Source organism: Hemiscyllium ocellatum, chromosome 12 (genome assembly GCF_020745735.1).
Source record: "Hemiscyllium ocellatum isolate sHemOce1 chromosome 12, sHemOce1.pat.X.cur, whole genome shotgun sequence".
NCBI lineage: Eukaryota > Metazoa > Chordata > Chondrichthyes > Orectolobiformes > Hemiscylliidae > Hemiscyllium > Hemiscyllium ocellatum.
Window position 1 is genome coordinate 74,097,029 of NC_083412.1, and position 12,027 is coordinate 74,109,055.

General features: G+C 41.8%; 1 protein-coding gene across 2 annotated transcripts in view; it reads right to left on the bottom strand.

Moving 5' to 3' along the window:
* Positions 1-12,027, bottom strand: part of zgc:152951 (uncharacterized protein LOC569013 homolog) — a 74,684-nt gene that overhangs the window by 22,578 nt on the left and 40,079 nt on the right. For both annotated transcript variants that reach the window (XM_060833712.1, XM_060833713.1), the window contains exon 6: positions 9,032-9,199. In XM_060833712.1, coding sequence (XP_060689695.1) covers positions 9,032-9,199 — 168 coding nt within the window. The remainder of the gene's footprint in view (positions 1-9,031; positions 9,200-12,027) is intronic.

Consider the following 12,027-nt stretch of genomic DNA (forward strand, 5'->3'; position numbering starts at 1 on the left):
CTGTCTTCCACCTTTGAGCCAGTTGACCCACTCTCATTAGTATTTTTACATATAGATGAGAAAGGACACCATTTCGATTGGGACAACACATCTATCCTCAGACAAGCCAAACAGAGACATGTACAAGAATTCCGAGAAGCATGGCATTCCAAGTGTGACCTTACAGTAAGTCTGCAGTAGTGAGTAGACTGGGTTCTTTCTTGATTATATGCATTATTCAGAATGTGTCTTGAGTAAACTTAAAAATATAAGCCATTAGTATTATGTTAGCCCGGAGCAATGTTTTGTGGAGAAATAAGACAGTGCTTTTTCTGGGTCTGTAGATTGAAAGAAGCAAAAACGGCCTTTAGTAGAATGATATGCTCTTCTTGTCGGATGTGGGAGCTTATTGAGAATTTACGTGCTATTGAGGATTATATCTGCAATAAATGCTGTTGGTTGTGAATACTATCAGATCGGATGGATCGGTTGGAGAGACAATTAGTGGCAGTGAGGAATTACAAGAGCAAGGGGATGTGATGGATGGCTGTTATAGGAAGGGGGGAAAGTCTCAGATACAGTCACTTAGATGGGTTCACTCCAGGAAAAGTTAGAGAGGTAGACAGCTCGTGCAGGAGTCTTCTGTGGTTACCCCCATTTCAAACAAGTATGCTGTTTTGGAAAATATAGGGGGTGATGGATTCTCAGGGAAATGTAGCACAAACAGCCAAGTTTCTGGTATTGAGCCCAGCTCTAATACAATGAGGGGTACATTGGGTTCCAAGAAATCAATTGTGTTAAGGGACTCTCTAGTCCAACGCACAGACAGACGTTTCTGTGGCTAGCAGCAAAAACTCAGAATGGTGTGTTGCTTCCCTGGTTCCAGAATCAAGGATGTCTCAGAGAGGGTGCAGAATGTTCTCAAGGGGGAGAGGGGCCAGCAGGAGGTCCTTGTACACATTGGAACCAATGACCTAGGAAGGGAAAAGGATGAGATTCTGAAGGGAGAATACAGAGAGTTAAGCAGGAATTGAAAAAGGAGGTCCTCGAGAGTAGTAATATCTGGATTATTCCTGGTGCTACGGGCTGGTGAGGGCAGGAATAGGAGGATAGAGCAGATGAATGCATGGCCGAGGAGCTGGTGTATGGGAGAAGGAATCACATTTTTGTATCATTGAAATCTCTTCTGGGGTATAAGTGACCTGTAAAAGAAGGACAGTTTGCACCTGAATTAGAAAGGGACTAATATACTGATAGGGAGATTTGCTCGAGCTGCTCGGGAGGATTTAAATTAGTAAGGTGGGGGAGGGGGGGACTCAGGGAGATAGTGAGGAAAGAGATCAATCTGAGACTGGTACAGTTGAGAAAAGAAGCGAGTCCGTCAGGGCAGACAGGGACAAAGCAGAGAACAAGGCACAACTGATAAATTAAACTGCATTTATATCAAGACAAGAGGCCTAACAGGGAAGGCAGATGAACTCAGGTCATGGTTACAAACATGGGACTGGGATATCATAGCAATTACAGAAATGTGGCTCAAGGATAGACAGGACTGGCAGCTTAATGTTCCAAGATACAAATGCTACAGGAAGGATAGAAAGGGAGGCAAGAGAGGAGGGGGAGTGGTGTTTTTGATAAGGGATAGCATTACAGCTGTGCTGAGGGAGGATATTCCCAGAAATACATCCAGGGAAGTTATTTGGGTTGAACTGAGAAATAAAAAAGGGATGATCACCTTTTTGGGATTTTATTATAGGCCCCTAATAGTAAGAGGGAAATTGAGAAACAAATTCGTAAAGAGATCTCAGCTATCTGTAAGAATAATAGGGTGGTTATGGTAGGGGATTTAAATTTTCCAAACATAGACTGGGACTGTCATAGTGTTAAGTGTTTAGATGGAGAGGAATTTGTTAAGTGTGTACAAGAAAATTTTCTGATTCAATATGTGGACGTACCTACAAGAAAATGTGCAAAATTTGACCTACTCTTGGGAAATAAGGCAGGGCAGGTGACTGAGGTGTCAGTGGGGGAGCACTTTGGGGCCAGCGACCATAATTCTATTCATTTTAAAATAGTGATGGAAAAGGATAGACCAGATCTAAAAGTTGAAGTTCTAAGTTGGAGAAAGGCCAATTTTGATGGTATTAGGCAAGAACTTTCAAAAGCAGATTGGGTGCAGATGCTTGCAGGTAAAGAGGCGGCTGGAAAATGGGAAGCCTTCAGAAATGAGGCGAGAGTCCAGAGAAAGTATATTCCTGTTAGGGTGGAAGGAAAGGCTGGGAGGTATAGGGAATGCTGGATGACTAAAGAAATTGAGCTTTTGGTTAAGAAAAAGAAGAAAGCATAAGTAAATTATAGACAGGGTAGATCAAGTGAATCCATAGATGAGTATAAAGGCAGTGGGGGTATAATTAAGAGGGAAATCAGGAGGGCAAGAAGGGGACATGCGATTACTTTGGCAAACAAAATTAAGGGGAATCCAAAAGATTTTTACAAATACATGAAGAACAAAAGGGTAACTAGGGAGAGGATAGGGCCCCTCAAAGATCAGCAAGGTGGCCTTTGTGTGGAGCTACAGGAGATGGGGGAGATACCAAACGAGTATTATGCATCAGTATTTACTGTGGAAAAGGACATGGAAGATATAGAATGTGAGGAAATCGATGGTGACATCTTGCAAAATGTCCATATTCCAGAGGAGGAATTGCTGGATACCGTGAAACACATAAAAGTGGGTAAATCCTCAGGACCTGTACTCCATCTAAATACTTAACACCCCTGGGTATACCCCAGAACTCTGTGGGAAGCTGGAGAAGTGATTGCTGAGCCTCTTGCTGAGATATTTGTATCATTGATAGTCACAGGTGAGGTGCCAGAAGACCGGAAGTTGGCTAATGAGGTGCCACTGTTTAAGAAGCGTGGTAAGGACAAGCCAGGGAACTATAGACCAGTGAGCCTGATGTCAGTGGTGTGCAAGTTGTTGGAGGGAATCCTGAAGGACAGGATGTACATGTATTTGGAAAGGCAAGGACTGATTCGGAATAGGAGAAAGTGAGGACTGCAGATGCTGGAGATCCGAGCTGAAAATGTGTTGCTGGAAAAGCGCAACAGGTTAGGCAGCATCCAAAGAGCAGGAGAATTGACGTTTCGGGCATGAGCCCTTCTTCAGGAATGAAGAAAGTGTGTCCAGCAGGCTAAGATAAAAGGTAGGGAAGAGGGACTTGGGGGAGTGGCATTGGAAATGCGATAGGTGGAAGGAGGTCAAGGTGAGGGTGATAGGCTGGGGGTGGGGGGGGTGGTGGGGGGCGGAGAGGTCAGGAAGAAGATTGCAGGTTAGGAAGGCGGTGCTGAGTTTGAGGGATTTGACTGAGACAAGGTGGGGGAGGGGAAATGAGGAAACTGGAGAAATCTGAGTTCATCCCTTGTGGTTGGAGGGTTCCTAGGCGGAAGTTGAGCCACTCTTCCTCCAGCCGTCGTGTTACTATGGTCTGGCGATGGAGGAGTCCAAGGACCTGCATGTCCTTGGTGGAGTTAGTAGGTTTGCAGATGACACCAAAATTGGAGGTGTAGTGGACAGCGAAGAAGGTTACGTCAGATTACCACAGAATCTTGATCTGATGGGCCAATGGGCTGAGAAGTGGCAGATGGAGATTAATTTAGGTAAATGCGAGGTGCTGCATTTTGGGAAAGCAAATCTTAATGGGACTTATACATTTAATAGTAAGGTCCTCGGGAGGGTTGCTGAACAAATAAACCTTGGAGTGCAGGTTCATAGCTCCTTGAAAGTGGATCACAGGTAGATAGGATAGTGAAGAAGGCGTTTGGAGTGCTTTCCTTTATTGGTCAGAGCATTGAGTACAGGAGTTGGGAGGTCACGTTGCAGCTATAGAAGACATTGGAATATTGGAATATAGGCCACTAGGACATTGGAATATTGCATGCAATTCTGGTCTCCTTCCTATTGAAAGGATGTTGTGAAACCTGAAAGGGTTCAAAAACGATTTACAAAGGATGTTGCCAGGGTTGGAGGATTTGAGCTATAGGGAGAGGTTGAATAGGCTGGGGATGCTTTCCTTGGAGCATCGGAGGTTGAGGGGTGACCTTATAGAGGGACATGGATAGGATAAATAGACTAAGTCTCTTCCCTGGTGTGGGGATGTCCAGAACTGGAAGATATAGGTTTAGAGTGAGAGGGAAAGATATAAAAGAGATCGAAGGGCAACTTTTTCACACACAGCATGATATGAGTATGGAATGAACTGTCAGAGGAGGGTGGAGGCTGGTACAATTGCAGCATTTAAAAGGCAACTGGATGAGTATATGAACAGGAAGGGTTTGGAGGGATATGTCCGGGTGCTGGCATGTGGGAATACATTGGGTTGGAATATCTGGTTGGCATGGACGAGTTGGACCGAAGGGTCTGTTTCTGTGCTGTACATCTCTATGACTCTATCAACAACATATTGACTTGGATCCCATTTACCACCCCCTGAGAAGAAAAACAGAAAATGACATCACTGCAGGAAATGATATCATGGCATGACATCACCAACCCAAAGAACCCTAAACACATAAATAAAAAGTGGGCCACCAGAGCTTCATCCAGAGGCTCACTGATGATGTTACTTAGTAAGGTGACTAAAAGTCTGAAACCAAACTTGCAGCTCAGCGAGGAAACCTACATCCAGAATTCAAATCTCTGATGCTTGGATCTTAATTTGCATTTGGTCTTTTCCAACCCGTACCAACTTGCAGTGTTAACAGATTGGGAGGAAATGTGAGAATTCTCTTCCTTGTTTACAATACTACATGGCCTCACTTCTCCCTATTCTTGTAACATCTGGCTTTCTGAATTGTATGATTTGCTTCATTCCAGAGTACCTTCAGTTGTAAAGGCTCTAAACACTGGAGATGTAAGTGCGCACATGTGTATATACGTGCGTGCGCATACACACACACACACACACACACCTTAAAACTTTTCTCTTTGACAACTTTCATGAAGCTTCTTGGGCATTTAACTTTGTTAAATGCACTCTATAAATGCAAGTTGATGTTGATGGGAGTTTAGCTGGAAATGTTCAACATCACTTGATCACTCTTCATGTCTTTGGGGGTGGCTTTATTGGGAAATTGCCATGTTCTGCAACTTCTTGGTAATCTACACTAGTAAGGGGAACTTATAGTTTATCACAAGGGCTGAAAATATCAGAAGCTTGAGAAGCACATTTCAAATGTAGGAAGTTACTCAAAATAGAAATTAGTGAACAGCGACGTGAAAGAACACAGGTGGGTAGAACAGAGGAAAATCCAAACAGTTTATATTAGAGGCAAAAAAGATAACCAGGGAAGGATTAGGGCCCATTAGAGACCAAAATAGCAATGTGTGTGCGGAGCCATCAGACATTTGGGGATTCTCTACATTTGCATCCACATTCACTACGAATAAGAATGGTGTAGCTACAGAAATCTACAAATGGGACTATGATAATATTGAATAAATTATCTCCAAGGAAAAGTGATATTAATGGTTAAAATTGGATAGATTGTCAGGCCCAGTGAGATGTGTCCCAGGTTGCTCTCAGGTGGGAGGCAAGGGAGGAGATTGCAGAGTCCCTAACCTTAGCAGCTATCAACACAAAAGAGGTGCCAGAGGACTGAAAGACAGCTATATGGTGAAGAAGGGCGGGAGGGATTAACCAGAGAAGTATAGGTCAGTGAGTCTAACATCAGCGGTAGAAGAAATTTTGAAAAAATTCTGAGACGGAATTAACCTTCATGGGGAGGGAAAAACATTAATTATGGATAGTCTGTCTGGCTTTGTCTGGGGAGATCATGTCTAACAATTTGATTCAACATTTTGAGGTGACTGTGTGTGTAGATAGTCACAGAGTTGTACTGTATGAAACCAGACTCTTTGGTCCAATTTTTCCATGCCAGTGAGATATCCTGAACTGACCGAGTCACATTTGCCAGCATTTGGGCCATATCCCTCTCAACCCTTCCTATTCGTGTACCCATCCAGATGCCTTTCAAATATTGTAATTGTACCAGTCTCCACCACATCTCTGGCAGTCATTCCATACACACACCAGCCTGGGCATGTAAAGGTTGCACCTCTCACCTTAAAACTATGCCCTCTAGTTTGGATTCCCCACCTTAGGAAAAAAACCTTGACTAGTTACACTATTCATGCCCCTCATGATTTTATAAACCTCTATAAAGTCACCCCTTAACCTCGGACACTACAGGGAAAATAATCCCATTCTATTTAGCCTCTCCCTAAAGTTTAAATCCTCCAACGCTTGTAACGTCCTTGTAAATCTTTTCTGCACCCTTTTAAGTTTAATGAGGGTAGGGGTAGTCAGCTATTAGTGTCATCCAAATGGACTTCAGTAATGCTTTTGACAGGGTGTTATATGATAGGACAAGGTGGCAAGAATCCATGTGGTTCAGGATTCTTTGGGAAACTGGATTCAAAGTTGACTTAACATTAGGAGGAAGTGATTGAAGGCTGTTTTTGATGACTGGATATTTGAGTTAGCGGTAACGATTTGGACATAGGAATTGAATGCGATATCACCAAATTTGCAGATGACACTAAGCTGGGTGGCAGAGTGTGCTGTGAGGAGGATGCTAAGAGGCTGCAGGATGACTAGGACTGGCTGGCTCAGTGGGTAAACATCTGTCAAATGCAATATGATGTGGATAAATGAGAGATTATCCACTTTGGTCACAAAAACAGGAAGGCAGATTATTAACTGAATGGTGGCAGTTTCGGAAAATATGAGGTGCAACGAGACCTGGGTTCGCATGCAGGTGCAGTAGGCAGTGAGGAAAACTAATGACATACTGGCCTTCATAGTGAGAGGATTTGAGTGTAGGAGTAGGGATGTCTTGCTGCAGTTTTACGGGGCCTCAGTGAGGCCACACCTTGAGTATTGAGTGCAGTTTTGGTCTCCTAGTCGGAGGAAGAACATTCTTGCTATTGAGGGAGTCCAGCAAAGGTTCAGCAGACTAATTCCTGGGATGGTAGGACTGACATGTGAACAAGGATTGGACGTACTGGGCTTGCCTTTGCTGGAATCCAGAAGAATGAGGGGGGATCTCATAGAAACAGATAAAATCCTGAAGGGACTGGACAGGCTAGATGTGGGAAGAATGTTCTCAATGTTGGGGAAGTCCAGAACTAGGGGTGTCAATCTAAGAATAAGGGGTAAGCCATTCAGGACTGAGATAGGAAAAATTTCTTCAAATTAGAGTTGTGAATCTGTGGAATTCTCTCCCACAGGAAGCTGTTAGGGCCAGTTCATTATATTCAGGAGGGAGCTGGACGTGGCCTTTGTGGCTAAAGGGATCAAGGGGTCTGGAGAGAAAGTGGGAATGGGTTACTGAAACTGCATGATCAGCATGATCATATTGACCAGTGGTGCAGGTCCATTGGCCTACTCCTGCACCTGTTTTCTATGTTTCTATGTACAGTGTACTGCAGAGTTCAATGCTCCTCTGTATTGTTCATACTGATCTAGCTACAAATTTAGCTGGTTTGTTCTGTAAGTTTGCAAGTGACACGATAAATAGTGGTGCAGCAAACAGCAAGGAGGAAAGCTTTAGAATACAAAATGATTATAGATGGGCTAGTCAGATGAACAGAACAGTGGGCGATGCAGTTTAATCCTGAAAGTGAGAGTTGATACATTCTGGGAGGTTATGTGAGTGGGCAAAAACTCGGCAGATGAAATATAATGTTAAAACATGATGACATGCACTTTGGAAGGAAGAATAGAGGAGCTGACTATTATCTAAATGGAGAAACACTGCAGAAAGCTGCAGCAGACAGGGATTTAGGGACCTCGGGTGTAAACACAAAAAATGCTTTCATCCAAGTTCAGCAGGTAGTCAGGATAGCAAATAGAGTGTTGGCCTTAATTTAAAGGGAGTAGAATATAAAAATAGGGAAGTCTTGTGAAAATTACACAAAGCACCAGTCAGACCACATCTGGAATACACTGTTCAGTTTTGGGCCTATTATCTAAGGAAAAGTATATGAGCATTGTAAGCAGTCTAAGGAAGGTTCACTAGGTTGATCTTAGTGGTGGAGGTATTTTCTGATGAGAAAAGGTTCAGAAGTTAAGCCTGTACTCATTTGGATATTTGAAGAATAAGCAAACTTATTGAAATATATAAGGTTCTTAAGGAGTGACACAGGTTAGATCTAAGAGTTCTTTTCCCCAGTGTATGAGAGACTAGAACTACAAGCCATAATCTCAGAGGAAGGTGTCACCCATTAAAGACACAGATGAACAGGAATTTATTTTCTCAGAATATAGTGAACCTGTAAGATTCTTTACTGTAGCTGGTTGTCGAAGCTGGGTTGTTAAGCATATTCAAAGCTAAGATAGTCAAATTTTTAATCAGTAAGGGAATCAAGGGGGAGAAAGTCATGAAAGTGAGGTTTCTGAATGCTGGAGCAGACTTGATGAGCCAATTGGCCTACAAATGCTGCAATATTTCGTGATCTGATGGTTTGCCTTGTTTAACCTGTGAGGTAATTTGTAATGATTGTTATATCTATACTTTGAGATTTTTGTATTCCTCTACCAACCTACATCCACAACTTCCAAGTAATAAGTGATATCTTTAATCTTCCCAGCAGGTGGTACTCTCTCATGTTTATCTGTGCTAAACTTCACTTGCCAATTATTTATCCATTCTGCAAATTTAATGTCCTCTGTAATTTGCTTCTCAGTCTTGAATATTCCTTCGCCCAATCTGACATCATTCTTAAAGTTAGAATATTGGTTAGGGATGGTAAAGTAATGTTTAAGCAAAAATATTGAATGTACGATTGCAGTGGTTGACAATAAGGCTTCGTAGATGGAAATCACAATTAGTATTGTTTTGATATTAAAACCATTTGAGCGTGGAGAGAGATAGCCAAATTTATTAACAGTAACCAATATATTTTAAATGTTATCCATCACAATTGTGAAACTCTTGCTAAACAACCTTGCAGTAGACATCAGTGAAACAGGCACAAGGCATTACCTACCAGAAACTGCATCATACTCTGCTGTAGCTCCAGTGTTTAGTGATGCAGTAAAATCGTGCTCCATTAATCTGTATAGAGTGTCGCTGTCTTCAAATTCTTTTGCAGTCAAAGGGCTTAAAAACTTTTTGACCATCAAATCTTTCGCTATGTCAATTGCTGCAGCATTTTCTATGTTAAATAAAGATCCATCAGCAAAAGATACAAAGTATTCATTGGTAAATGCTCAATAATCCAAACACATAATAGATTCAAATGTTAAATTAGTATTTTTGCTTTTACACATCAGTTTTCCCTACCATTCCTCTGTGTAAGGCACCAGTGCAGTAAGGTTCTAAATTTTTCCTGTACAGATATTGACGGCTGGTTTACTGCCCAGTCCTTCACCCTTCCCCTCATGCAATGGGAAGAAAAGAAATTCCCTTTGCTAATTTGTTCTTGAAATAAAATCTTTGAACTAAAACTTCCATGAAAGGGAATTCAGCAATACAGAGATTAGGTGTTGAGGTAGAATATGAACAATGATCTTATTGAATTTTGAAGCAGGTTCAAGTGACCATTTGGCCTACCCAACTTTTCATGTTCCTTTAGCCATTTTATCTTTCCTCTAGGATCATCTTCTTTCCCCTTTTCCTACCTGGAAATCTGTAACTGAAGAATTCCTTGAGAACCCAGCGAATATGTCACTTGCATAACAAAAGACATTCTATAATTAATAGCTCAGCATTGACACCATTATCCTAAGTTTTTTTAAAAAATCATTCACGGGATGAGGGCATCACTTGATAGGTCAGCATTTATTGTCCATCCCTAATTGCCCAGAGGATAGTTAAGAGTCAATCACATGGTTGTGGATCTGGAATCACATGTCGACCAGACCAGGTAATGGTGGCGGTTTTCTTCGCTAAAGGACATTAGTGAACCAGGTGGGTTTTATGGTCATGGATTTGGATGGATGGTCACCATGACTCTCTTAATTCCAGATTTTTATTAGAGTCATAGAGATGTAGGATACAAGTCCTGTCTCCAAAATATTTATTAGCTTGGTCTCTGGATAAACAGTCCAGTGGTAATATCACTAGGCCACTGCCTCCCCTAAATTATTCACAGATTGATATAGGAAACAGGAAACAAATTGTAGTTAAGGCAACAATCATACTGACCATGATCCTACTGAATGGCAGAGTAGGCTTGAGGAGCCAATCGGCCTACTCCTGCTGCTAATTCTTCTGTTCTACATTATGTAGAGCATTCTACATTTGGAAATGGGAGTGATAGGAAATGGAACACCATTCCATAATGTTCACATTCAGTCAGAATGAAGCATTCCATTATATATACAGCGGTGTCAAATGCAGAATAAAAAGGTTCCTCCACTCTATCCCACCTCTATTTGTTCAGCTACGGAAAAATGAATTTTATGGCTTCCTTTTTGTAATCGAATTGGTGAAAGACACATTCTGTTTCAGACTAATTTGTTTTAAAATGGAACCCCAGATATGAAGAAATTATGTGCTAAATCTACCAGTTTTCCATTCTAGTCATTCAGAACTGGACACTCCATTCATAAAGTGTTCCCAATCAAAACACCAGGTATCAGTTCATGCTTAAAATAGCCAAGTGTTTGTATAAAAGTTTGAATGAGGCACCTCTTAATTAAAAAAGTGTCAAAATTGGGTAGTTGAACAAGAAAGGAGATGCATAACACTGCGGACTGAATTTAAATTCTGACTACTTTTGCTTTACAATGCACATTGAAAAATAATTGTTTTTGATATCTCTTTACTGCTATTAACTTTTAGAAGCACAAATGAAGATGATCATCTTGATTCGCAATGGATCTGTGAAAACACCAATACAGCTATGTTCGGGGATTCTTGTAAATAATATACCAAGTACTACAAAATGAAATGTTGTGTTAACAAAACTTTGTCTCTTTTGACCCTTCCATTACAAGCCCTCAATCTGCCGCCCTGCCATCTCAGTATTCACATGCAAAGAAAATGATCCACACTGTATCCAGTACCAATATTGTCTCAAATACCCTTACATAGTTTTTCACTTTACAGGTGGTGGAGATTCCTGCTTTTCCCAGCAGAAGGACTGTCGAAAATCCCAACTTGTTCTGGGGAAGGAAGCTGCCAGACAGCTATTTAATGATCTGAGGCGTGTTAATTGGCTTGAGATGGGTCTTCTGCCCCATCTGTGGAGAAAGTCCCATGTCTGAGAGCTATGGAACAATGTAATGGGAGGTAGGTCTCTGCTATCCCGTCCCCACCCTTTTCCCGCCCCATGGTTAGTGCTGGTACTGGGTGCAGTTCTCAAACAGGAACAGAATGACAGGTAAGTTGGAGTGGATCGGCAGGAGATGTCCTCGTGGGGCCCACGATAAGAGGTGGCAGGGAAGTCGCTGGGTGCACAGATTATGAGCGAGTTGGAGGAAACTCTGATCAGAAGGAGACTTTTTCTCTGCTCCCTCCACCCCAAATTCCCACCTGGAAGCCCAATCAAGTTATATCAGTCACAGACACCTACCACGTGGAAAAAAGTAGTGAGATGAGGAAGTGAAGTTCCCAATATTTTGCCACTTAATGCCCGCAATTGGCAGAAGGGTGTAAGAGACTTCACCTGCTGTCCATCATACAGAAGAATTTTCACAGTCTGAACATTACTAGCCATCTTCGCTGTTAAAAGTGCCCCCCTCCCCCCAGTTCCTTCCCTAACTCCATGTAAATATCAGATTCATATCTTAGTTTCTCCCTTATGCCAGCTGAAACTGGTGCTGTAAACAATGCAAGGTTACATTAGGCGATTGGAAAATTACAGGCAGATTTGTTTTCTAAAAAGTGCTGTGTCATGCTGCTGTGTGGCACAAATCCAACATGCTGTTGAAATGAACAAAGTACAGATTTGGAAAGAACACTTTGTTATTCACTTTAATTTAAAAAAAAACTTACTGTTTTGAACAAAATTTTATCCCCTTAAAAATTGTGCTCGTA